At 47.4% G+C, this 27,403-nt stretch overlaps 1 protein-coding gene across 2 annotated transcripts in view; it reads left to right on the plus strand.

The window, feature by feature from the left end:
* The window catches only part of duox (dual oxidase), a 70,350-nt gene that overhangs the window by 29,721 nt on the left and 13,226 nt on the right, over positions 1-27,403 (plus strand). For both annotated transcript variants that reach the window (XM_085972293.1, XM_085972291.1), the window contains exons 17-29: positions 2,066-2,259; positions 3,933-4,118; positions 5,163-5,388; positions 7,897-7,990; positions 8,413-8,588; positions 9,730-9,793; positions 12,150-12,218; positions 13,825-14,003; positions 16,736-16,966; positions 20,066-20,165; positions 22,878-22,927; positions 25,922-26,049; positions 26,770-26,923. In XM_085972293.1, the coding sequence (XP_085828419.1) occupies positions 2,066-2,259; positions 3,933-4,118; positions 5,163-5,388; positions 7,897-7,990; positions 8,413-8,588; positions 9,730-9,793; positions 12,150-12,218; positions 13,825-14,003; positions 16,736-16,966; positions 20,066-20,165; positions 22,878-22,927; positions 25,922-26,049; positions 26,770-26,923 (1,851 nt within the window). The remainder of the gene's footprint in view (positions 1-2,065; positions 2,260-3,932; positions 4,119-5,162; positions 5,389-7,896; positions 7,991-8,412; positions 8,589-9,729; positions 9,794-12,149; positions 12,219-13,824; positions 14,004-16,735; positions 16,967-20,065; positions 20,166-22,877; positions 22,928-25,921; positions 26,050-26,769; positions 26,924-27,403) is intronic.

The raw sequence follows: 27,403 nt of genomic DNA on the forward strand, positions 1-27,403 counted from the left end.
TCACCCTCTGAGTGAAGAAATCTCTCTTCATCTCAGTCCTAAATGGTCGGCCCCTTATTCTAAGACTGTGACCCCTGGTTCTAGACTCCCCAGCCAGGGGAAACATCCTCCCTGCATCTACCCTGTCAAGCCCTGTAAGAATTTTGTATGTTTCAATGAGATCACCTCTCATTCTTCTAAACTCTAGAGAATATAGGCCTAGTCTACTCAATCTGTCCTCATAGGACAATCCCCCCATCCCAGGAACCAGTCTGGTGAACCTTTGTTGCACTCCCTCTATGGCAAGTATATCCTTCCTTAGGTAAGGAGACCAAAACTGTACACAATACTCCAGGTGTGGTCTCACCAGGGCCCTATATAATTGCAGTAAATCCTCTTGTAATAAAGGCCAACATACCATTTGATTTCCTAATTGCTTGCTGCACCTGTGTCCTCTTATTCTCATGATCTCCTTGTCAAATTAAAGTTACGCAAAACCAATTGCGGTTTAGCTAGTCCTGTGACCGCTCTGACCTCATTTGGAAGTAGAATTTTTCATGAATAGTTGACGGCGACAACTTTTAAATCTCTGAGAGGAAAATAACATGAAGAATGCATTGAAATAATTGCCAAAATTCCAGTTGGCCTATTGCACGTTACTAATTCCATCATAACTCCTGCACAAACAGATGGAAAAGGAGATAAAGGAGCTAATCACTGCGGCAATAATATTGCAATGTAATGGGTCTTTAGATTCAAATAGAGAATAAGGAAATTGGAGACTGTTGTACAACATGTGCACTATCCCTAATCATGGCTCCTGAGGTGGTGGGAGGGAAGCTCCATTGTGTTCTGAGCGAGTGGGACAGCTGGTTCCAATGGGAAGCCACCTTTGATTGGCAGCACCCTCGCCTCTGAGTCAGAAGGTTGTGGGTTCAAGTCCCACTCCAGAGACCAGATCACAAATATCTAGGCTGACACTTCAGTGCAGTGCTGAGGGAGTGTTGCACTGTCGGAGGTGTCGTCGTTCGGATAAGACGTTAAACCGAGGCCCCGTCTGCTCTCTCAGTTGAACGCAACAGATCCAATGGCATTATTCCGAAGAAAAGCAGGGGAGTTCTCCCCGGTGTCCTGGCCAATATTTCGCCCTCAATCAACATCACTAAAAAACAGATGATCTGGTCAGTATCACATTGTTGTTTGTGGGAGTTTGCTGTGCACAATTGGCCGCCGTGTTTCCTACATTACAGCAGTGACTACACTTCAAAAAGTACTTCATTGGCTGTGAAGAGCTTTGGGATGTCCGGTGGTTGTGAAAGGGGCTATAGTTTTTCTTTTTTTTGAAGAGAATATGAGTCAGAGAACCGGGATTAGAGTGACGTAACCCTATGTCCAAACTGTGCAACCGTCAAGAGTGGGTACCTGCTGGGAGTGCAGGGTCAGTGAAGTTACCCTATTGTCCTTTCACCTCTTGCCTGGGTTCTAATCCAACATGGCCTAGGCACGATGATACTCTTTTCTCTTACTCTGCATAGATCTTAGAGAGGATGTGGAGAGGATGTTTCCTCTTGTGGGAGAATCTAGAACTAGGGGTCACTGTTTAAAAATAAGGTGTCGCCCATTTAAGACAGAGATGAGGAGAAATTTTTTCTCAGAGGGTGGTGAGTCTTTGGAACTCTCTTCCTCAGAGGGCGGTGGAAGCAGAGTCTTTGAATATTTTTAAGGCAGAGGTAGATAGATTCTAAGATAAGCAGGGGGGTGAAAGTTTATTGGGGGTAGGCGGGAATGTGGAGTAATCAGATCAGCCATGATCTTATTGAACGGCGGAGCAGGCTCGAGGGGCTGAGTGGCCTACTCCTGCTCCTAATTCGTAGGTTCGTATGTCTTGTGGCTTTTATGCTGTTTCATTTATATCCAACTTGGGCACAAAATGAACTGACTTTCTAAACAAGTTGGAGCCAAGGGGGGGAGGGGGGTCCACGAATCCTTTGGATGTGTGATATGTTGTTTCAAATACCAGTTTCTGAAAGTTGAGTTCCAAAATGAAGTCATGGGTGCTTATCCTGCCTTTCGTTTCGACCCCTAGCCTCTGAATGGCAAGGGCCTAATGAGCCATTCCGACCAGTGGACCTTCATCTCGATGCCAAAAACTGTATCAAAGTTCTGGATAGCAAGCGGTCCCCCATCCGCATCATTAATCTCACTAAGGAGATGAACGTTATCAAATCAAGCAATGACCAGAGGGTCCTGTTGCTTAAGGTGCCCAAGGAGTACGACCTGGTAAGTGGATGCACTGCCACTGCGTGCTGTGGAGTTGCTGTTGTCTTTTACCCAAAATTTCTTTACATAGCATGTACAGCCCAGAAACAGGCCATTCGGCCCAACTGGTTAACGCTCCACACGAGCCTCCTCCCACCTGACTTCATCTCACCCTATCAGCATATCCTTCTGTTCCTTTCCCCCTCATGTACCTATCTAGATTTCCCTTTAAATGCATCTCTGCTATTCGCCTCAACCACTCCCTGTGGCAGCGAGTTCCACATTCTCCCCGCTCGCTGGGTAAAGCAGCTTCTCCTGAATTCCCTATTGGATTTATTAGTGACTGTCTTATATTGATGGCCCCTAGTTCTGGTCTCCCCCGCACAAGTGGAAACATCTTCTCCACATCTAACCTATCAAACCCCTTCAGGAATTTAAAGGCCTCTATTCGGTCACCCCTCAGCCTTCTCCTTTCCATGGAAAAGAGCCCCAGCCTGTTCATCCTTTGTTTCATTGTTTGTCTCTGGATATGTTTTCAGTTTGTCTTCTGCGCACTCGGTTATCTTCAACAAGTCACTTGCACCGTGAATTGTCTTTATAGAATTTACAGCACAGAGGAGGCCGTTTGGCCCATTGTGTCTGTCCTAGCTCTTCAGCTGGCACTGTCTAGCGAATCCCACTTTCCTGCCCTTTCTATGTATTCTTTTATATTCTTCCTTTTCAAATGCTTATCTAGTTCTTCAGTAATGATGGTGTAGTATCTGCCCCAAGAGCTGGCTGTGGTGAAGAATTCCATCTTCTAATGACTGAGCGTGAAGAATTGATTCCGACTCCCCACGTTGTTCGTCCAGTGATCCTGAGTCTATGCTCCCTTGTTACTGATCGGCCAACACTTCCCGTCTGGAACCTGTTGGGCCGAATGGCCTGTTTCTGTGGTGTAAATTCTTTGTAATACAACTAATGGAAACAGTCTTCTGCTGTTTACTCTCTCAGAACTTTGCACAATTTTGAAAGCCTCTACTAAACTATCCCTAAACTTTCTCTGTCGCAGTGAAAGAAACAAAAACAACTTTTTGAGGCTTTCTTCATAACTGCAGCCTTTCATTCCTGATATCATGCTCGTCAATCCTCACTGTAATTTTTCAGTGGCTTGAATGTATTTACAATGCTCCAACCATTGCTTAAACAACATATAGTACAAACTTAACATCGCCTCATTGCTTTTACATTCAATGGGCCTATATATAACATCCTGCCCCACGCTCATAATAGCTGGAGCTTATGACTAAGTGACATGAATCAGTCATTCATGAATGAAAGACTTAGGAAATAATACTGAGCAGCCTACGGGTGGCACTGTCCAGGGAGAGTATAAATACTCGGGCACGGGCCCAGCTTGCGCAGGACATTCTTAACAGGAACTAGTGAAGGACACAACTAGACCTCCATATAGTAAAACAGTTGATTAAAGCTTTGTTTAACGCTTAGACCAAGTGCCTAGTAGTTTTCTTACATCACTAAGCACGTTCCCCCCACTCTCCATTCCAATTATCGAGGCACACCCCAATCTTTCGTGCGCTTGTAGAAATTCATCTCACCACAGGTAAAGGCGGCTAACGAGACGAGACCGTGAAAGTCCAGCGCGGTAACGTTATCAGTGGCTGTATAATTTGTTCCTTTCTGGCTTCTATTAGGTACTGTTCTTCGATACAGAAGAAGATCGCCACGATTTCATTGAACAGCTGAGAGGTCACCTAGAGGGCAATGAGAACCGTCTGCACCTGATCGAAATGAGTCAGAAAACAATCTTAAAAGAAGCAGTCACTAAACGGCAGCGAAGCAAGATTTTGGATACGTTTTTCCGGCGGGTGTTTGCACAGGTACGGAGGACAGCGGAGAATATGAAATGCTGCTTTTATCTTAGATTTCTCCGCTTTCTTATCAGGAAGACATTACTCGTACTGGAGAAGGCTTCTACAGGTACAAGGAGCCATCTAGTCTTGGTTGCTGCCGAACGATTTGCAGCTCAGCGACAGCGGGACTTAAGAATTATCCATTGCCCACTCAATGGGAACAGAAAGGGCCACCTTAATGTTAGCAGTCCAGCCCAACACCAGGCATAGAATGGGTAGCTACTTTCGCAAGGTGTGAATTAGTTTTTCCTCAAATCTTAAGAACATTTCCAGTCAGAATATATTGAGTGGACTAGTGTCAATTGCTGACGTCTACAGTAAAGTAGGGGATTTATTTTTAGAGCAATGTGAGGCTTGTCCTCTATGCCACAAAAAGTTTTGAGACTAGACAGTGAGGGTCACAAAGTAATTTGATTGTGAAGTGCAGACAAGGATCATCCTATCCTCACTTGATATCCGCATACATGAGCTTTAAAAGAGGGGCTCAGTGGACAAGGACGAGTAGTGACAGCTTGGGCTGATTTCCCCACCCACCCCCGTCCTTCTTAGTGCAAATTCCCTGAGACCAAATTGTACCATCTCTTCTCCTGAGTCCCACTCCAGGGGCTTGAGCACACAGGCTGACACTCCCAATGCAGTGCTGAGGGAGCGCCGCACTGTCAGAGGTGCCGTCTTTCGGATGAGACGTTAAACTGAGGCCCCGTCTGTCCTCTCAGGTGGACGTAAAAGATCCCACGGCCACTATTTCGAAGAAGAGCAGGGGAGTTCTCCCCGGTGTCCTGGCCAATATTTATCCCTCAATCAACATCACTAAAACAGATGATCTGATCATTATCACATTGCTGTTTGTGGGAGCTTGCTGTGCGTAAATTGGCTGCCGCGTTTCCCACATCACAACAGTGACTACACTCCTAAAAGTGCTTCATTGGCTGTAAAGCGCTTTGAGGCGTCCTGAGGTCGTGTAAGGCGCTGTATAAATGCAAGTCTTTCTTTTTGTTAATCTTATCTTAGGTCCTGGAGATTGACAGGTCAGATGCTGGAGATTTCAACACTGAGATCTCACGGAAAGCAAGAGAGTCTCTGGACTGTGAGCTGACTCGTGTGGAGTTTGCCGATGCGCTGGGATTAAAGGACGATTCCACATTTGTGGAGCAGATGTTTTCGCTCGCAGACAAAGATGGGAATGGTTACCTGTCCTTCCGAGAATTCATTGATATTTTCATCATATTCATGAAAGGTAAAAGGGAAATCTTACGGGTAAAAAGTCCACTTTGTTTTTAATTTATTGGATCCCGTAGAGATTTGCCGCAATGCAATTGTCAAATGTACGTCAACGAACCACTGATTCCTGATAAATTATGTTCTAAAATTACTTTCCCAAAATTGGATTGCTGGACAATAGCTATTTTAACACACTATGCGTTGCATCAAATGTGGACCAGACTACCAGATAAAGTCATTAGTTCAGGGTCAGTTGAAGAACTAGATCAATACCTGTTGGTAAAGAGGATTGAGGTTATAGATATTAATCACACAAAATTAGGAAGGGAGTACTGAGATCTTGGGGTGGGGAGAATCCATGAATGAGGACTATGTAAGGAGTTCTGACGAAAGGTCATCGAGCTAAAACGTTGGGCAGGATTTTCATATGGGCCGTGGAGGCGGGATTGGAGGCGTGTGGGGGGTTAAAATCCCGAAATCGGGGGTCCCAACACCATCCCACCCCCAACCCGCCTCCACGCCAGTTTCAAAGGAGGCGGGTACCCGACCTGCACTGGGACCCGCCTCCCCGAGGCGGGAAGGGGATTAGTGCCAATTAACTGCCTGTTAATAGGTAGTTAACAGGCAGTTTTTAGCCTAATCCCTATTTTTAATGTTGAAGTGTGGGATTCCCGACGGCTCCAAACCACGCCAAGTTAGAGGAGGCGGACCGTCGGGATGAAGGGCTTGGAGGGGTCGAGATGTCCGGTGTTCAGGTGAGTGGTGGGTGCATGAGTGCAAAGGTAAGTGTGTTTGGTGTGTGTAAAGTGTTTAAAGAAGTTTTACATACCCTTTCTTACCTTTACAGCCTTCCTTCCTTCAGGTCTCGGGAGTCCCTCATCTCACCGGCACAGAAAGCAGAATGGCCGCGAGCTGTCAAAAATTGCAGCATTCAGCTTTCTGTTCCAGGGAGATCTCTAAATCAGCCTGAGAGGAAGGAATTAACCTGGAGTACAGATTGTCAGTGTTTGACAGCTTCAAACAGCTGTGAAACGCTGATATTTCATCTGTCAAAAGGTCTTGACAGATGAAATGTCAATCTGTGACGTCACCTGTTGCCGGGTGGCCCTTAATTGGCCTGCTGAGCCCGCTGGTCAATCAAGTCAAAATCGCGTGGGTTGGCTAGAACTCGATGGAGGCGGGACTACAACCCCGAAAGTTGTAGTCCCGCCTCCTACCCGACTCCTCAATGAAAATCCAGCCCGTTAACTCTGTTTCTCTCTCCACGGATGCTGCCTGACCTGCTGAGTATTTCCAGCATTTTCTGTTTTATTTAAGGAGTGCACTAAATGTTCCAAGCTCTCTCATGTTCTTGTGTCCTATTCACAGGGTCAGCAATACATGACTCGGTTGGCTGATAAATAATCAGATTGAATGAGAGTAAATTGGCATTAGCGGGGGGTAAGACCCTGGGGAGCAGTGCATGACATATTCCCAATGTGTGCTGTCCAGCATTCACACAGGACACGCAAACACGTTGGGATCTGTAAGTTTCTAAAGAGTTATATGGTGCCTGAAATCGCTATTGTTCCCACGCTTCCTGAGACGTACAAACATGTGTCAGTTGGGGATATTAATACAAAGAATCTGTACAGAATGTCACATGAATCGAAAGCATTTCAAAAAACTTTTGAGTGTTGGCATTTAGTCCCATGTTTCCCAATAAAAATATGCAACACCTGAGGAATACTGTTGCATACGAAGGGAAGATGATCATAAAATTCAGTTCTTAACTGAGGAGGAGGTTTAAGTATCCCTGTGGTACAGACTCTGAAAATTACAATTCACTCCCACTTCCAACAAGGAAGAGACCCAACCTGAATTTGGTACCTAACTCAATCCCCTTTACTTCACTTAACTGTCAGCCAATGGCTCAGTGGTTAGCACACTTCATCTCTCAAGTCAGAAGGTTGTGGGTTACAAATCCCACATCCAGTGACTTGAGCACGTCAAACGAGACTGATGCTTCGAGGGAGTGCTGCACTGTCAGAGGTGCCGTCTTTTGGATGAAACATTAAACAGAGGCCCTGCCTGCTCTTTCAGGTGGACGTAAAAGATCCCGCGGCACTATTTCGAAAAAGAGTGGGGGGAGAGTTCTCCCTGGTGTTTATCCCTCAATCTAAAACAGATGATCTGGTCATTATCACATTGCTGTTTGTGGGAGCATGTTGTGTGCAAATTGCCTGCTACAGTGACTGTACTTCATTGGCTGTGCGCTTTGGGACGTCCGGTGGTCGTGAAAGGCACTATTGAAATGCAAGTCTTTAACTTGTGAATACCTAAGTGCTGCAATGATTTGGACAATTTGAATTGTGCCCGAATGTACGGCTTGTTCTCGTGTGTCAAAGATTGTCTGATAACCGCTCCTGCGAAGCACCCTGGGTCGTTAAAGGCGCTCTATCAAGGCAAGCCATTGTTGTTCTTTGCTCATTTGTTGTAAAAGACGAATAATTAAAAAATGTTTTATTTTGTGTTTTGTTTGCAGGGTCGCCTGAGGAGAAATCCAGGCTCATGTTCCAGATGTATGATGTAGATGGAAATGGATTCCTGTCGAAAGAGGAATTTTCTATACTGTTGAGGTAAAAGTGCACTTTTCAGACCTTCTTAGTTTGGTAAAGTGGATTGTTCTAACACCCACACAAACAATGTTATAAAATGCCTGAATATCATTTTCAAGGTTCAAGAAAGAAAAGGCTTACAAGTAAGACAACATTAATGCTACTTTTGCCATTTTTCTATGGCCCTTCCTGCGCCTAAGTAACAACAGATGAGAAGGGGACTCCTTGTATACATTTCCCCCCATAGTCCATATATATAAAGCAGAAGGCAATAGCACAATGGTAATATAATTCTTCCCTGAAAAATAAGAAGTATTTTCTGTTACAAATTTATCCCGAAATATTTTCACTTGTGATTTTATTTTCCTGGGAATGGGTGCCTCGATAGTAAACCTCATTTTGCTCCAGTGGACACAGGCATCATTCACGCTTTGTTCCTTTAGGTCCTTCATTGAGATCTCCAATAACTGCTTATCCAAAACGCAGATGGAGGAGATCATGGATTCACTGTTCAAGGAAGCAGGATTCCAGGACAAAGAAGATCTAACCTGGGAGGATTTTCATTACTTGTTCCGAGATCATGGCGATGAGTTGCAGTTTGCTCAGCTCAATGTGAAAGGTCAGCGACCACCCCCCCTCCCCCCCGTTTGAAAGAAGTCGAAAATAAACGAGCAATCTAGCCAGCCAGCCAGCGCAGATAGCTTACGGGTTCCTGATCTCAGTCTTGCTGCACGGGTCAGTAACAATGCAGAGGCCTGGTGCCTTCTTGCAGCTGGACAGATGTTGGCTTGCTGGACCGTTCTGGTGCTGACACTGGAACAAATCAGTCACCTGCCCTCTCTGTCACAGTTGGTGTGTGAGGCAGCAAGACCAGAGCAACAAAAGAGATCATTCTGGCCTCTTGCGCCTCCCCGACTTTCATCGCTCCACCATCGGCGGCCGCGCCTTCAACTACCTGGGCCCTAAGCTCTGGACTTCCCTCCCTAAACCTCTCCGCCTCTCTCTACTCCTTTAGGACACTCCTTAAAACCTACCTCTTCACCTGTCCTACTATCTCCTTTTGTGACTCGGTGTCAAATCGTGTTCTGATTTACGCTCCTGTGAAGCGCCTTGGGACGTTTTACTACGTTAAAGGTGCTATAGAAATGCAAGTTGTTGTTGTTGTTGCACTTGACCTCAATCACATAATGAAGAACAAAAATGCTGACCTTGTTACATAGAATTGACAGCACAGAAGCAGGCAACTCGGCCCGGCTGGCCTATGCTGGCGTTTATGCTCCACACGAGCCTCTTCATTCTAACCCTATCATCACGTCCTTCTATTCTTTTCTCTTTCATGTGTTTATCTAGCTTCCCCTTAAGTGCAGTTGGCCTCAACTGCTCCATGTGATGATGAGTTCCACATTCTAACCACTCTCTGGGTAAAGAAGTTGCTCCTGAATCCCCTATGGGATTTATGAGTGGCTATCTTATATTTATGATGACTATAAGTTGGTCACTCTTTGTGTGAAGAAGAACTGCCTGATATCAATCCAAAAATTTTCCTCTTGCTAATTTGCAACCCATGTCCTTACGTCACTAAGTAAATTGCAGTAGTATTCCAGACTTACCTCCTCTATACTGCTTGCTATTTTATTTACCTTTGAGGTCTCCTTGTAGTTATATACTTTCAAGGTTGTAACACCCAAGCCTCTTTCCTTTCCTTGCAACTTCGTCGTTAAACCCAAAGCTCTATTTGATGTTGCCTTCTGCTGTTTCAGGTATGGATATCCGAGATAAACATAGCAATTACAGAGTCTCTTTCCTCAAAACCAACCCATACAAGTGAGTAAATACTTCAAGTTTGCAAAAAAGAACTTGGCATTTATAGAGTGCCCTTTATGTCCTGAGGACCTCCCAAACGGATTCACAATACCTTTGAAGTGCAGTTACTGTTGGTATGTCGGAAAATAGAAACATAGAAACATAGAAGATAGGAGCAGGAGTAGGCCATTCGGCCCCTCGAGCCTGCTCCGCCATTCAATGTGATCATGGCTGATCATCCAAATTCAGTACCCTGTCCCTGCCTTCTCCCCATATCCCTTGATCCCTTTAGCCTTAAGAAATATATCCAACTCCTTCTTGAATATATTTAATGAATTGGCCTCCACTGCCTTCTGTGGTAGAGAATTCCACAGGTTCAGCACTCTGGGTGAAGAAATTCCTCCTCATCTCAGTCCTAAATGGCTTACCCCTTATCCTTAGACTATGACCCCTAGTTCTGGACTCCCCGGCCATCGGGAACATCCTGCATCTAGTTTGTCCAGGCCTGACAGAATTTTATAAGTTTTGATGAGATCCCCTCTCAATCTTCTAAACTCCAGTGAGTACAAGCCCAATCGACCCAATCTCTCCTCGTACGTCATTCCTGCCATCCCAGGTATCAGCCTGGTGAATCTTCGCTGCACTCCTTCCATGGCAAGAACGTCCTTCCTCAGGTAAGGCGACCAAAACTGCACACAATACTCAAGGTGCGGTCTCACCAAGGCCCTGTACAACTGCAGCAAGACATCCTTGTTCCTGTACTCGAACCCTCTCGCTACGAAGGCCAACATACCATTTGCCTTCTTAACTGCCTGCTGCACCTGCATGCTTACCTTCAGCGACTGGTGCACAAGAACACCCAGGTCTCTTTGCACTTCCCCTTCTCCCAATCTATTGCCATTCAAATAATAATCTGCCTTCCTGTTTTTGCCACTAAAGTGGATAACCTCACATTTATCCACATTATAGTGCTGGTTGTTCCTGAATCTAAGCATCTGCTGTGGCTCAGTGGGTAGCACATTTGCCTCTGAGTCAGAAGGTTGTGGGTTCTAAGTCCCCACTCCATGAGACTTGAGCACAAAAATCTAGGCTGACACTCTCAGTGCAGTGCTGAGGGAGTGCTGCACTGTCAGAGGTGCCATCTTTCGGGTGAGACGTTAAACCGAGGCCCCATCTGCTCTCTCAGGTGGACGTAAAAGATCCCATGGCACTATTTTGAAGAAGAGCAGGGGGAGTTCTCCCCGGTGTCCTGGCCAATATTTATCCCTCAATCAACATCACTAAAAAACAGATGATCTGGTCATTATCACATTGCTGTTTGTGGGAGCTTGCTGTGCGCAAAGTGGCTGCCACGTTGCCTACAATACAACAGTGACAACACTTTGCAAAGTACTTCATTGGCTGCAAAGCGCTTTCGGAAGTCCTGTGGTCGTAAATGGCACTGTATAAATGCATGTTCTTTCTTTATCTCAAACAAAAGATGCAATAGCAGGCCATTAACTTGGCGTCTTCAATAGTAATCTACACAACTGCAAGTTAAACATAACAAATTAGTTTGTACTTTATAAACATACAAAATTGTCAGGCAGGAAAAGACCAGCTGGTCCATCAAGCCTGCCCCACACCGTGATGACCGGAGCCTCATGACTACGTACTTTATAGAGTCATAATGGCACAGAAGGAGGCCATTCGGCCCATCGAGTCTGTGCCGGCTCCCTGTGGAGCAATCCAGTCAGTCCCATTCCCCCGCTCTATCCCCGTAGCCCTGCAAGTTTATTTCCCTCAAGTGCCTATCCAGTCTTCCCTTGAAAAACATTGAGTGTCTCCGCTTCCGTCTCCCTACAGTTAGTAGGTTTAAGTGAAGCCTCCTTGTATGCAAGTTAGGTGTAGCAAGTTGCAACCGGAGACAGGTTTTTTCCCTCCCCACATCCTTATTGCTGACTAGTATCATCAACCCAAGTCAAGTTATCAGCAACATTTTTATTCAGGTCAGATTTCCTTTGCACCATCCAGGACTCCATTTTATATTCTCTGGGTTAGATCATGTATGTTAGGGTAAATATTACAACGCTGCAATCGTGGTGTGAGGGTCTTGCTCGATCGGAGAATTGGACAAGGAGAGCAACTATTGCTATTGTGCCCGATTTCCTGATGATGATGTTTAATGACCAGAAAATCAGGAGCACCGTGTCAGGAATGCTGATTCCCTAATCTCGGACAATTGATCCGACTAATCCGTAAACGAGGTCATGGTTCACCTAGCCTTCCGAGCTTAGTCTTCGAATTTTTTGTACCTGTGCCTTGGCATTTCATTTGTGAATGGAACAGACTCCCTTGTGCCTCATGAATAACGTTCTTGTTCTCCACACACCGAAAGGAACATACCAGAATCTGCTGTGGAACATGTTGGACAGGAGTTCCGAAACAGAGACAGACTGAACAAGAAGTAAGGGACTCGCATTCTGTGCTGTTTCATTGTGCAGTCTGTCCTCATTTATATGTTTTTTTACAACAAATGGAAAGGTGTTAAATGTCCTCAGCGCTGCAGATTTATAGCATTGCTTCTGTTGCCAAAAGATCAAACTCAATGGGCCAGAAATTCGGGTCGGAGGCTTCCCGCGGGTGCAAGCCCCCGACCTGCACTTACATAGCGCGCCGGCCGTTGTGCTGTGGGCCCGCGTGGGATTCAGATCCTGGGCCTCCTCCAGCTGCCAGCGAGCAGTGCTTGCGTATCCCAGGGGCGAAGTTAGTTTGCAGCATCCCCTGGGATCACGTGGGCCATGGGAGCCAATCAGAGCAGGGAATGCTTCATTCATAGATTTGACAGGAAGACCTGTCAAATCTATGAATAGAGATCGGCCCCAAAACCTAAGTAAAACTTCAAATAAATTTTTTTTAAATCACATTTTTAAAAGAACTATAAATTACATAAATTAATTATTTTAAACAAAAATTTAAATTTTTGAAAAAATTAATTTAAAGTTTTTAACGGGACTAAAAATAAACTTACCTTTCTTTAAAGTATTTTAAAATGATAAACCTGTGGAAAAAATGTTTTAATTTTACTTAATTAACCTCTTACCTTGTTAAAAGCAGGCCTTGCGCCTGCTTTTTTCACGCGCAGCCGCTAGGGACTTAGTCGCACGGAGAAACCTGTAAAAAAAAATTGGAAGTTCCAGGTCTACACACTGCCTCTCCAGCGCACGCGTTTGACCTCCAAATTCCTTCCTTCAAGGGAACGGAAGTTCCGGTTTCCAGCGCATGCGCAGTGCATACAGGAAACCGGCACTTCCATTGGCCTTACGGGTGAGTACCCAGTGCGTACTCACCCGTGGGGACCCAAATTTCTGGCCCATTAATGTAAATTGCTGCTGAGGAACGGGTTTAGCATTTTGCCTCCTGTGCTAGTTGATCTGGTTATGGTAGTGTGGCGGTTATGGTACTGGACTAGTAACCTCAGAGATTGTGAGTTCGCAATCCCACCACAGACATTTTGTGATAACTGAGTTCGATATGTCTGATCATTTGTGGGCCGACACCAGAAAATTGACCATTGTTGGATTGTAAACGCCTTTACTAATGACCCTTGGGAAAGGGAACCTCTCACTCGTACCTGCTCTGGTCTACCTGTGGCTCTAGTGGTCGGTTAATAATGCCCTCTGAAGTGACCTAATAAGGCAGTAGGTTGTCCAAACCAAAATCATTGAGGGATGGGCAGGGCAAAACAGCCAGCTGAGGTAATGTCAACCTGAGAGCTAATTAATCAAAATTTGTATTGTAATCTGCCGTTGGTGCCGCAGTGAGATCATCCTCTTTTGCTGTGCACCAATGAGAGGATTTAATGACTTCATTGCCTGGGCTCACTTATGGGGAATGCCCATCAGGTGAAGGGCAGCCACTACTCGGGTAACCATATCCATCCATGAGCCAGTGCCTTCAGGAGAGGAGGGAAAACAATAAGGGGCGGAGGGGTAGGGGGGAATGAGAAAATGAACAGCGAGAATCAATAGGAGGAGCGTTAATGATAAATGGCACTTTACGTCTGCTTGTAGATCACCTTACCATCGCCCTAGACCCTACACGGAAGCAAAACGTGAAAAGTACAACCGGAGCAAAGTGCACCAGAAAGTGCAACAGTTCAAACGCTTCATTGAGAACTATCGCCGGCACATAGTTTGCGTTCTGATCTTTTATGGTATAGCAGCCGGCGTATTTGTGGAAAGAGCCTTTCGTAAGTACTGGGAGAGCCTCTTCCAATGGCTTGTTAAGATGACTTGGAATTCACGGTCCCATGTAATGGTTGAGGTGAATAGCAAAGATGCATTTAAGGGGAAACTAGATAAGTACATGAGGGAGAAGGAATAGAAGGATATGTTGATGGGGTGAGATGAAGTAGAGAGGGAGGACGCTCAGGTGGAGCAGTTGGGTCGAATGGCCTGTTTCTGTGCTGTAAAATTCTATATAATATTTGACTCTTGACTGCAGTTTCCTCATTCTCTGTTCATTTTTGTATTAGCGCTAGCTGATCTCCTGTAGTGTTGTTCATGGATTGTCTGGGGAGTCTGTACCACAGTTGTGATGTTTAGATGCTGAGATGGAGCTCTGTTTAACATGGCCTGCCCTTTTAAGTTCACTTGGTTGGCACCCCATCCACCACCTTAAACATTCACTCCCTCCACCACCGGCGCACCGTGGCTGCAGTGTGTACCATCTACAAGATGCACTGCAGCAACTCACCAAGGCTTCTTCGGCAGCACCTCCCAAACCCGCGACCTCTAGAAGGACAAGGGCAGCAGGCGCATGGGAACACCGCCAGCTCCAGGTTCCCCTCCAAGTCACACACCATCCTGACTTGGAAATATATCGGACGATCCTTCATCGTCGCCGGGTCAAATCCTGGAACTCCCTCCCTAACAGCACTGTGGGAGCACCTTCACCAGACGGACTGCAGCGGCTCAAGAAGGCGGCTCACCACCACCTCCAGGGCAACTAGGGATGGGCAATAAATGCTGTTTTTACCAGCGATGCTCACATGAATTTTAAAAAGCCTCAAGTATTCCCTCGGGGGGTCTAAATAGGTGTATCCTGAGGTCAACTAGAAGTAATTGCTGAGGGATGTTTCTGTAGATTGGCAGCGACTTGTATACTGATGGATCCCACCCTTGAGAGAGGCCAGGTTGTCTAAGTTAGTAAAAACCAGCAGAAAATTACTGTCTTTCTTAAATTTTTGACATTTTGAAGTGTGATGCCGGAATGTGACAGATGTGCTGTTAATAGTGCTCATGGTAAGCCTTATACAGCGAAAAACGGTGTACCACTTGAAACAGAACGTATTATTTTCCTGCTAAAATATAGGTGTGCATCCCCTTAAAGCTACACCGCCTAATTGATGTTAAGTAAACACTGGGTGAATTCATTCAAATTTTAATTGCAATTGTGATTGGGGTAGAGAATATTGGTTTTGTTGATGGAAAGGTCGGTGAAGAGCTTGCAGATATTGTGGCTCCAGTTTTCTCTCTGTTCTTGGAGACTTTTCTGTAGACTGCAAGTAGCTGCTGTTCTTTTATATTTTATTTAAGTGACGTAGAAATTAGAATTAAAAAGTGTGTGATGTCTGAAGTGTGGGGGACAGGAACTGTATGTATATATTAAATGTTATGCTTCATTATTCTTGAATATATCTTTGTAAGATGAGCGAGCAGTGCAGTAAAATTGGATGCTGTTTCTCCAATAGGCTTCTGAACATACGGACAATGATGGATAGGCAGAGATCCTCTGGTCCATTCCTCACAACTACGATATCTTGTGCATCGCAATATATACACTCCCCATGCCACCCAAAACCATGAGATCCTGCGAAAATCCAGATTAAAAACCCAGGGATATTTGGGGGGAAAATATCTGGAAAATTCATAGAAACATAGAAGATAGCAGCAGGTGTAGGCCATTCGGCCCCTCGAGCCTGCTCCGCCATTCAATTCGATCATGGCTGATCATCCAAATTCAGTACCCGATCCCTGCTTTCTCCCCATACCCCTTGATCCCTCTAGCCTTAAGAAATATATCCAACTCCTTCTTGAATATATTTAATGAACTGGCCTCCACCGCCTTCTGTGGTAGAGAGTTCCACAGGTTCACCACTCTCTGGGTGAAGAAATTCCTGCTCATTTCTGTCCTAAATGGCCTACCCTTTATCCTTAGACTGTGACCCCTGGTTCTGGACTCCCCGACCATCGGGAACATCCTTCCTGCATCTAGTCTGTCCAGTCCTGTCAGAACTTTATAAGTTTCAATGAGATCCCCTCTCATTCTTCTAAACTCCAGCGAGTACAAGTCCAATCGACCCAATCTCTCCTCATACGTCATTTCTGCCATCCCAGGTATCAGTCTGGTGAATCTTCGCTGCACTCCCTCCATGGCAAGAACATCCTTCTTCAGATAAGGCGACCAAAACTGCACACAATACTCAAGATGTGGTCTCACCAAGGCCCTGTACAACTGCAGCAAGACATCCTTGTTCCTGTACTCAAACCCTCTCACTACGAAGGCCAACATACCATTTGCTTTCTTAACCGCCTGCTGCACCTGCACCTGTTGCATTCCTCTGCAACCCCCCCTCGGCACTCGAAACTAGTCCAGGAGCTCACTCTGGCCCTGAATTCCCGGCAGTACCCACCTTCTGTAAGAGGGGATCTCCGCCCCAGCCAGAAACAGGTCCAGCTCTCGCTTGAAGGAGTTCAGCGAATCGCCGTCCACCGCACGAGAAGGCAGCCTGTTCCAGAGGTCCCCTACTCTCTGGGAGAAGCACCACCTCCTGACCTCTAACCTAGACCTAGCCTTATACAACTTAAAATTGTGACCCCTGGTCCTCCCCAACCTATTTAGTTGAAACTAGCTCTCTATGTGAACGCAATCTGTGCCCTTCATCATCTCATTAAGGTTCACTCTTATCTTTTTGTCCAGACTATGCCATCAGTGCGGAAACAACCGGGATCCCCCAAACTACATACATCGGCATTATCGTGTCTCGTGGAGCAGCGGCCAGTATCTCTTTAATGTATGCCTACATCCTCCTTACGATGTGCCGTAACCTCATCACGTTCCTGCGTGAAACCTTCCTCAACCATTACATTCCCTTCGATGCGGCTGTGGACTTCCATCGTTGGGTCGCAATGTCAGCCGCTGCACTCGCAAGTTAGTTCACTTTCACTGCGGTATCACTGTGCTACCTTTGTAAGAGTGTGTTATCATCCAACATGTACAAGAACGTTGTATTCCTGTAATACATGGATTGAAAGGGGGCTGGAATATAAAGGGGTGGAAGTTATGTTACAGTTTATATAAAGCTCTGGTTAGACCCCATCTGGAGTCACTGCGTTCAGTTCTGGGCCCCACCCCTCAGGAAGGATAGATTGGCCTCGGAGGGGGAGCAGCGCAGATTCACCAGAACGACACCAGAGCTAAAAGGGTTAAATTATGAGGAGAGGTTGCATAGACTAGGCTTGTATTCCCTCGACTATAGAAGATTAAAGGGTGATCTAACGGAAGTGTTTAAGATGGTTAAAGAATTTGAAGGATAGAGAGAGAGAGAGAAACTATTTCCTCTGGTGGGGGGAGTCCAGAACAAGGGGGCACAACCTTAAAATCAGAGCCAGGCCGCTCAGGGGTGATGTCGGGAAGCACTTCTTCACACAAAGGGTAGTGGAAATCTGGAACTCTCTCCCCCAAAAAGCCATTGAGGCTGGCGGGGGTCAGTGGGGTGGGGGCTCCATTGAAAATTTCAAAACCGAGACTGATAGATTTTTGTTCGGCCAGGCTATTAAGGGTTACAGAACCAAGATGGGTAGATGGAGCTAAGATATAGATCAGCCATGATCTAACTGAATGGTGGAACAGGCTTGAGGGGCTGAATGGCCTCCTCCTGTTCCTATGTCCCTATGAAATTGCACTGTGCGATAAGAGTAACAAATATGGAAATGTGTTCAGATGTCACTTTGCTGACTCTGAGAGTAACAAAGTCAGATCGCCTGTGGCGTTTCTCAGGCTAAGTTGGAGGATAAGGCCTATATTTCTAGAATTTAGAAGAATGAGAGGTGATCTGATTGAAACATATAAAATTCTTAAGGGGCTTGACAGGGTTAATGCTGGGAAAATGTTTTCCCCTGGCTGGGGAGTCTGGAACACGGGGTCAAAGTCTCAGAATAAGAGGTCGGCCATTCAGGACTGAGATGAGGAGAAATGTCTTCACTCAGAGGGTGGTGAATCTTTGGAATTCTCTACCCCAGAGGGCTGTGGAGGCTCAGTCGTTGGGTATATTCAAGACAAAGATCGATAGATTTTTGGGAACGAAGGGAATTAAGGGATATGGGGATAGTGCAGGAAAGTTGGAATGAGGTAGAAGATCAGCCATGATCTCATTGAATGGCGGAACAGGCTCGAAGGGCCGTATGGCCGACTCCTGCTCCTATTACTTATGTTCTTATGATACAGGAATGTTACATCACCGTAGCACAACATATGTTATTTTGCTGCTAAAGTGGAAGTGTGTTTAATCGATACTAGAATTGCGAGGGTTTACCTTTCAGGAACTATTGAACAGGGTGGCTCTTTTTTCTTTAGAAAAGAGGAGGCTGAGGGGTGACCTGATAAAGACTTCATAATCTTAAAGACCTCTAAGGTTTGATAGGTTAGACGTAGAGAAGGTGTCTCCACTTGTGGGGGAGATCAATACTAGAGGCACTAAACGTAAGATTGTCGCTAATAAGTTCAGTAGGAAATTCAGGAGAAACTTCTTTACACAGAGAGTGCTGAGAATGTGGAACTCGCTATCACGGGAAGTGGTTGGAGTGAACAGCATTTACATAAGAACATAAGAAATAGGAGCAGGAGTCGGCCATTTGGCCCCTCGAGTCTGCTCCGCCATTCAATACGATCATGGCTGATCTGAGCTTGGCCTCAACTCCACTTTCCTGCCCGCTCCCCATAACCCTCGACTCCCCTGTAGCTCAAACATCGGTCTATCTCCGCCTTGAATATATTCACTGACTCGGCCTCCACAGCACTTTAAGGGGGAGCTAGATAAACACATGAGGGAGGAAGGAATAGAAGGATATGTTGACAGGGGTGAGATGAAGAGAGCTGGGAGGAGGCTGGTGTGGAGCATAAACACCGGCACGGACCAGTTGGGCCACATGGACTGTTTCTGTGTGCTGTACATTCCATGTAATTCCATGTAATAAGGCTGCGATGTCTAAGTGTTGTAAAAAGGCTCATCCTGTGGTCAATTACAGGCTAATTGTTGTTGCTGAGGGATGATTATAGACTGGCCAATGCTTGTTAATCCATGGCTCCATTTCAGACGACAGCAGCGAAAGTGAATTCCCCTCAGCAATGCAACGGGGATGGGAAGCCCAATGGAGTGGGGTTAATACTTGTCTCTAGTGTAGATTTCCTAATCGGGTCCACCTCATTTAGAGCAGCTCAAGGCCATGGAGGTTTTCGGAATGATTCATCAGTGATGAGAGGCTTAGGGAAGACGAGAGAAAGTGGATTGGTTTTTCATTGAAATGGTGAGAGTTGCCTAGAAGGACAAGGGCAGCAGGCGCATGGGAACACCACCACCTCCAAGTTCCCCTCCAAGTCACACACCATCCAGACTTGGAAATATATCCGGCCGATCCTTCATCGTCGCCGGGTCAAAATCCTGGAACTCCCTCCCTAACAGCACTGTGGGAGCACCTTCACCACACGGACTGCAGCGGTTCAAGAAGGCGGCTCACCACCACCTTCTCAGGGGCAACTAGAGATGGGCAATGACTGTTGGCTTTGCCAGCGACACCCACATCCCATAAACGAATAAAAGCAAAGGAGATCTGATAAAGTTGTCAATGGCAGTGTCTGCTGCTGCCACCCTACATAGGTTTACATCGCATTTACAGCACAGAAACAGGCCATTCGGCCCAACTGGTCCGTGCCGGTGTTTATGCTCCACACCAGCCTCCTCCCACCTCACTTCATCTCACCCCACCAGCATAACCTTCGAGAGTTAGCTGAGTTAGTTGAGAGCAGCAAACTCAGTACAGGCCAGAATTAGAAACAGGTTGTTCCCGACCTGTATAGTTGGAGCCTTTTAAGTTGTTTGCGTCTTGGCTGATACAGAAGCCCATCCACGGTGAAGATACTACAGGGATATAGCATCACAGTATATATCCTATTATTTATTATATTGTGAGAATGTTGTAAATAAAAGAAAACTATTCGTAATGGCAGCAACATTTCTCTTGTGTTCCACAGTTTTTCACAGTGCTGGACATGGTGTGAATGTCTACACGTTCTGTGTCAGTTCCCTCAGCAGCCTGGCCTGTCTATTCCCCAGTGTGTTCCTCAATGACGGGTAAGTTCTAAACTGCGACTCAGCCCCTGCCAGGCAGGCACGCACCTTGACCTCACAAAGCCTTCGATCAGCTGACTTAGGTCTCCGTGAATGGCCGAGTGTTTATAACTGGCCAACCAAGTGGGAAAGGCAAGGCAGATAAAAGAGAGACCTTGCACGCACAGGACAGGACGGCGTCAGTGTGTGGACCCACGGGACAAAGCTGCTATTATGGAAAGGTGGATTCGAGATCAAAGGAAACCTTATAGTCCAGGGCTTACTCAATGAATGGGCCCCTATTGGCAGCTGTTAGCAGTGCCTACCAGCTTGACGTTGCTGACCTATACCGGCCTTAATTACACGTCACTTAAATCTGGTAGCATTCTCATTGTAATTAACAATGAAATTATTCTTGGTTCATCTTTTCATAGACAATAACACACTTGATCTGCATGAGCTGCGTATGACAATTGAATGTGTCACTGCTGAATATATCGCTTCAGCAGAGCGAGCTAGACTGGGTTACAATTCGCATCAGTTGCTAACGCTATCTGAACTCTTATTACACCAAACCGTGCCAATGCTGGCAACCATGTCCTCACTTGTTCTGAGGGTACAGTCATACTGTCACTCCTACATCATTGAACGTGGTCTTGCATGCATATTAATGCAAAGAGTTTTTTTTAAATTAATTCATGGGACGTGGGTGTCGCTGGCAAGGCCAGCATTTATTGCCCATCCCTAGTTACCCTTGAGAAGGTGGTGGTGAGCTGCCTTCTTGAACCGTTGCAGTCCGTGTGGTGAAGGTGCTCCCTCAGTGACATTGTGGTAGCGGTTTGGTGGAACTGAGTGTCTCGCTCGGCCATTTCAGAGGGCAGTTAAGAGTCAACCACATTGCTGTGGGCCTGGAGTGACATATCGGCCAGACCGGGTAAGGGCAGCAGATTTCTTTCCCTAAAGGACATTAGTGAACCAGATGGGTTTTTAACGACAATCATGGTCTCCATTACCGATACTAGCTTTTTAATTCCAGATTTATTTAATTAACTGTTTTTAAATTCCCCAGCTGCCATGGTGGGATTTGAACTCACGTACTCCGGATCATTAGTCCAGGCCTCTGGATTACTAGTCCAGCAACATAACCACTGTGCTACCGTTTGCAGAAAGTGCCAGTATGCCTCAGCAAACTACCCTTCACCCTCAGTTGCTAGACACCCCCACTTTCCACTTAAGAACTGGATTGAGTTTGCATCGACGGCAGTATAACTCCAGCCTTAACAGTTAGGTTGTGAGGTGGTAATCAAAATGCTCTGGGGAAAAATTATCGTCAACGTATTGGCACAAACTGTCTTCACTGCCATCAGAAATGAGATTGTTTATTAAGAGTTAGGATAGAAATAGGTCTCAAAACCTACATATTTCTTTTAAAAAAAAATGAACAGCTTTGTTTAAAAATAATACAGATCTCTGATTCTGTAGTAATGATCTTTGGGATGGAATCAATCTTCCAATATTGGAAGCTACCGCCAAATTTATTGATCAAGCTATAAGATACTACCTTAACGTGTGGTAGTACAAAGGCACAGAAATTACACGGAATAAAGGGATTAGCGCACATGGGATCAGGATGACCGCTCGTGTGAAGGATTAACACCAACACCGACTGGGCCAAACGGACGCTTTCCATGTTGTCATTTCCAGGTAGACTGAGGGAGTGCTGCACTGTCAGAGGGGCGGTACTGAGGGAGGGCAGCACTGAGGGAGTGCCGCACTGTCAGAGGGGCAGTACTGAGGGAGCACTGCACTGTCGGAGGGACAGTATTGAGGGAGCACCGCACTGTCGGAGGGGCAGTACTGAGGGAGCGCCGCACTGTCGGAGGGGCAGTACTGAGGGAGCGCTGCACTGTCGGAGGGTCAGTACTGAAGGAGTGCTGCACTGTCGGAGGGGCAGTACTGAGGGAGTGCTGCACTGTCGGAGGGTCAGTACTGAAGGAGTGCTGCACTGTCGGAGGGGCAGTACTGAGAGAGAGCTGCACTGTCGGAGGGGCAGTACTGAGGGAGCGCCGCACTGTCGGGGGGGGGCAGTACTGAGGGAGCGCCGCACTGTCAGAGGGTCAGTACTGAGGGAGCACTGCACTGTCGGAGGGTCAGTACTGAAGGAGCACCGCACTGTCGGAGGGTCAGTACCGAGGGAGCGCTGCACTGTCGGAGGGGCAGTACTGAGGAAGCGCTGCACTGTCGGAGGGTCAGTACTGAGGGAGCGCAGCACTGTCGGAGGGGCAGTACTGAGGGATCGCTGCACTGTCGGAGGGTCAGTACTGAGGGAGCGCTGCACTGTCGGAGGGGCAGTACTGAGGGAGCGCTGCACTGTCGGAGGGGCAGTACTGAGGGAGAGCCGCACTGTCGAAGGGGCAGTACTGAGGGAGCACCGCACTGTCGGAGGGGCAGTACTGAGGGAGCGCCGCACTGTCGGAGGGGCAGTACTGAGGGAGCACCGCACTGCCGGAGGTGCCGTCTTTCGGAGGAGACATTAAACCGAGGCCCTGTCTGCCCTCTCAGGTGGATGTAAAAGATCCCATCCTGTCAGTCCAAATGCATAAATGCATGAAGTAAACGCTTACGTGACAATGCTTTACGCAAGAGGCACATTCCCAGTAATTGGTATCTCTCATGTTTCAAGTTGGATGCAGTGGTCCCAGATGCAAATTTACCTTTCTGCTTTTTGTCTTGTAGATCAGAGCTTCCTCAGAAATATTACTGGTGGTTCTTTGAGACCATTCCAGGTAACTGTTATCATTGCTTATTTTGGGTGATCATAATATCAACACAAAGCGACAGTATTTCATTGATAACCTTACGAGACCTAATATGTGGATGGTTCGGAACCATTTGAGCTGCACAATTAATTCAGAGAGCACAATCTCACTAGCTCTCTGTAATTCTCTCACCATTAAAGACTTAAGGGAGAAATTGACCTCCTTTGCACCTCCCGTTAGCGCCTCCGGGGGCGATAACGGGGCGCTACCGACTTTGCAACCGGGCGCGGCGAGAGTACCGACGCCCGCAAACTTCCCCTGCAGGTTAGCGGTGGCGGTAAACCCCAACGCTACGATCTCCTGCGCCCCGGCGATCGTGACGTCATCCCAGTGCGCGGCGCCCCCCCCCGGTACCGCCCCGGAGGCGAACTTGGCTTCCGCCCCTCCTGCAGCATCGCCATCGGGGGTCAACGCCGGCAGCTGCAGGAGGCGCTGTCACCGCGGAGGGCCGCTTGGGGAGCGGTAGTTTAAGGGATTGCCGGCGGGGCAGGCAAAAATGTTTCCTCAGGACTCTGTGCTTTTTTAATTCTATTTCTCAGGTGCCGCGGTTGATCAGCCTGGCACTCTGTTGGATCGGCGCCGATCGGAGGTGCCGTCAGCGATCAGGGGATTCGTTTCCTCGTAACGCCTGCAGCGATGACCCTTCCCTTTAAGGGAAGGAAGGAGCCTTCCAATGACCCATTGTCTTCTCTTCTTAGGCAGTCCCTCGGAACCGAGGATGACTCGCTTCCACATTAAAAATGAGTTCTCAGGTGACTGATGAGTCCAATGCGGGACCTACAGTCTCTGTCACAGGTGGGGCAGACGGTGGGTGGGGTGCTTGGGTTGACGTGCACTCCTTTGCGCTGCCTGCGCTTGGCTTCCGCTTGCTCCCGGCGAAGAGACTTCCCGGATGCTTCTCCTCCACTTTGTGCGGTCTTGGGCCAGGGATTCCCAGGTGTCGGTGGGGATGTTGCACTTTTTCCAAGGAGGTTTTGAGGGTGTCCTTGAAGCGTTTCCTCTGCCCACCTGGGGCTCTCTTGCCGTGTCGGAGCTCCAAGTAGAGCGCTTGCTTTGGGAGTCTCGTATCGGGCATGCGGACAATGTGACCCGTCCATCGGAGCTGATCGAGCGTGGTCAGAGCTTCGATGCTGGGGATGTTGGCCTGAGCGAGAACACTGACGTTGGTGCGCCTATCCTGCCAATGGATTGTGCAGCACTGCACACCTACCATCCCGCCTGCTGCCTGTTGCACTCCAGGAAACAAGTGGAGCGCTTGATTTCGTGCTCCACTCCCTTCCTGTAGCGCAAAAACAAATTTTTTAAAAGTTGAAAAGCATTAGCGCCTGGTGCTAATTTTTTCAACTTTTAAAAGTTAGCGCCCCAAATGGGGCTTTAATGAATTTTTTCCCCCCTTTGAAATTATATTCAGCTTGAGCTCCTCGCTCCATTATTTCAGAGGTGTTTAACTCTTTTAACGTGAATGGGTTAATGCTTCAACTAAAACACATTAAGTGACGGGAGGCTAATATCCCACTGCATCATTTCAAGGCTTTTCTTTTCACGGAGTGAACATGTGTCGGCCAAGGAGTTGGAGGCGGGCGCGGGACTTGTGGCTTTAATTTACCGAGTCTCCAAAACCCATGACCGAAACTACAGTCTCCCAGTACAGCAGGCTTGTTTCTCCAGCAAAACACAGTGGCCTAGAAATTCAGTCTCGCCAGGGCACCGGAAGTACCGCCCTGCAAGGAGTTGCGAGCGCCCGCCGGAAATTCAGTTTCAGCGTCCCAAACGGAAGTGCGGCGCTACTCGAGGCGCCCCGCATCCCTCTTGGGGCGCTGCAACTGAAAATCGCAGCACAACATGCCGCAGCGCCACACGCTGCGGCATGGCGCGCTGTGGTAATGCAGGCCTTCCTCCCCTTCTTAAAGGGGAGGGGCCTGCTGCAGCGCGATCGGTGATCGCGAGTGCCGGCAAAAGAGCCTGGCACCGAGGGGAAATGCCGGGCTCTTGGGACACAGCTGGCACAACGCGGTGGGGGGGGGGGGGGGCTCAGGAGGCCGGGGACGGCGGCGTGAAGAGGTGCTGGCAGGCGGCTAGCAAAAAAAAATGGCCGACCCGCACCTCAGCGCCTCTACCGCCGCAGGTAGACCCCCCTGAACCGGTCGCAAATTGCGACTGGCGTTAAAGCAGGGGGCGCTACCAAATTTGGCGATCGGGGCGGTAGCGGGGCGCTGCGCACACCGATGACGTCATCGGTGGCGGCGCAGCGCTAACGGCTAGCGCCGCCATTAGCGCCCTGCTAAATTTAGTGGGAGGCGTGGCCGGTGGCGCAAAACCCACTAAGTGCCCTCTTTGGGCGTTAACGGGTGGCGCAGCCCACTGAATTTCTAGGCCAGTGCGTGGAGGACAGTTACATAATACAGGTTGTGTGCGTAAAACCCATCCCAGTCGCTCACAGCAGTGATTGACGGGGGAGTTACCCAATCATCTCCATTCTGGCCGGGACGTATGGTGTCACTGCGTGCAGCCTTCTTTTAAGTCACATTTAGGAGAAATGACCCAGAGAATAAGAACGTAAGAAATAGGAGCAGGAGTCGACCATTCGACCCCCTCAAGCCTGCTCCGCCATTCAATAAGATCATGGCTGAACTTCGACCTCAACTCCACTTTCCCCCCTGATCCTCATATCCCTCGATTACCCTAGAGTCCAACAATCTATCTCAGCCTTGAATATACTCAACGACTGAGCATCCACTGGACGAAAATTCAAAGATTCACCACCCTCTGAGTGAAGAAGTTTCTCCTCACCTCAGCCCTAAATGGCCGACCCCTTATCCTGAGACTGTGACCCCCTTGGTTCTAGGCTCCCCAGCCAGGATGCACACCATTAGGGAAGGTAATAATTGTAGAGGCTGTGTAAGAACTGAGGGGTGAAGGGGGAGAAAATGTAAAACTTGTGGTAACTGTTTTCAACTCTAGGAATGACCGGAGTTCTGCTTCTTGTCGTCATGGCAATTTTGTACGTCTTTGCCTCCCGCCAATTCCGACGCATGAGCTTCCGAGCCTTCTGGGTGACTCACCACCTCTATATGATCCTGTACATTCTGGTAATTGCACTTAAACTTCACCTCACATTGTGTTTTCAAATGTGATTCTGCCTTGTAGATCAGAGCGTCCTCAGAAGTATTACTGGTGGTTCTTTGAGGCCATTCCAGGTAACCGCAATTCAGACTTAGAATATGAGCGTCGCGGGCAAGGCCAGCATTTATTGCCCATCCCTAGTTGCCCTTGAGAAGGTGGTGGTGGGCCGCCTTCTTGAGCCGCTGCAGTCCGTGTGACTTTAAATTAATCGTGAGATTCCAACTTAACATTATATTTGTATCTTTGAACTGGATTATTGAGAAAAGAGCTCCATGAATATCTACCACCTAGAAGGACAAGGGCAGCAGGCGCATGGGAACACCGCCGCCTCCAAGTTCCCCTCCAAGTCACACACCATCCTGACTTGGAAATATATCGGCCGATCTTTCATCGTCGCTGGGTCAAAATCCTGGAACTCCCTCCCTAACAGCACTGTGGGAGTACCTTCACCACACGGACTGCAGCGGTTCAAGAAGGCAGCTCATCACCACCTTGTCAAGGGGCAATTAGGGATGGACATGGCATGGATTTCTTCCTAATGGAAGAGTCTCGCCTCTCTCTTTCTTTCAGATGCTGACTGACCTATTGCGTATTTCCAGCATTTAATTTTTTTTTCATTCCCCCACCCTTCCTTATTTCATCTTTGTTTCCCACCGTCCGCCCCCCCCCCCCCCCCACACATACAGCTTCTCATCCACGGGAGTTCGAATCTGATTCAGCAACAGAGCTTCTACTTGTACTTCATTGTGCCTGCACTCATCTACCTGGGCGACAAACTCATCAGCCTCAGCAGAAAGAAGAAGGATGTCACAGTCGTCAAGGCGGAACTGCTGCCCTCAGGTACATTCCTGCTGGTTGCGAAGTGATAATCCCAGACATCCGTGCTGTCGGGCTAAAAAGAGTTAAATTACGGGGACAAGTTGCACAGACTAGGCTTTGTATTCCCTTGAGTATAGAAGATGAAGCGTTGATCTCATTGAGGTGTTCAAAGGTAGATAGAGAGAATCTATTTTCTCTGGTTGGCGGTGGGGGGGGAGTCCAGAACAAGGGGGCATAACCTTACAATTACAGCCAGTCCGTTCAATGTTGATGTCAGGAAGCACTTCTTCACACAAAGGTTAGTGGAAATCTGGAACATCTCTTCCCCCAAAAAAGCTAATTAGAGCCAGACCTTTCAGGAAGTTAGGAGACACTTCTACACACAAAGGGTGGTAGAAGTTTGGAACTCTCTTCCGTAAACGGCAATTGATGCTGGGTCAATTGTTCATTTTAAATCTGAGATTGATAGATTTCTGTTAACCAAAGGTATTAAGGGATATG

The sequence above is a fragment of the Somniosus microcephalus genome, chromosome 32 (assembly GCF_052327205.1).
Source record: "Somniosus microcephalus isolate GS21.2 chromosome 32, FLI_Smic_1.0, whole genome shotgun sequence".
NCBI classification, from domain to species: domain Eukaryota; kingdom Metazoa; phylum Chordata; class Chondrichthyes; order Squaliformes; family Somniosidae; genus Somniosus; species Somniosus microcephalus.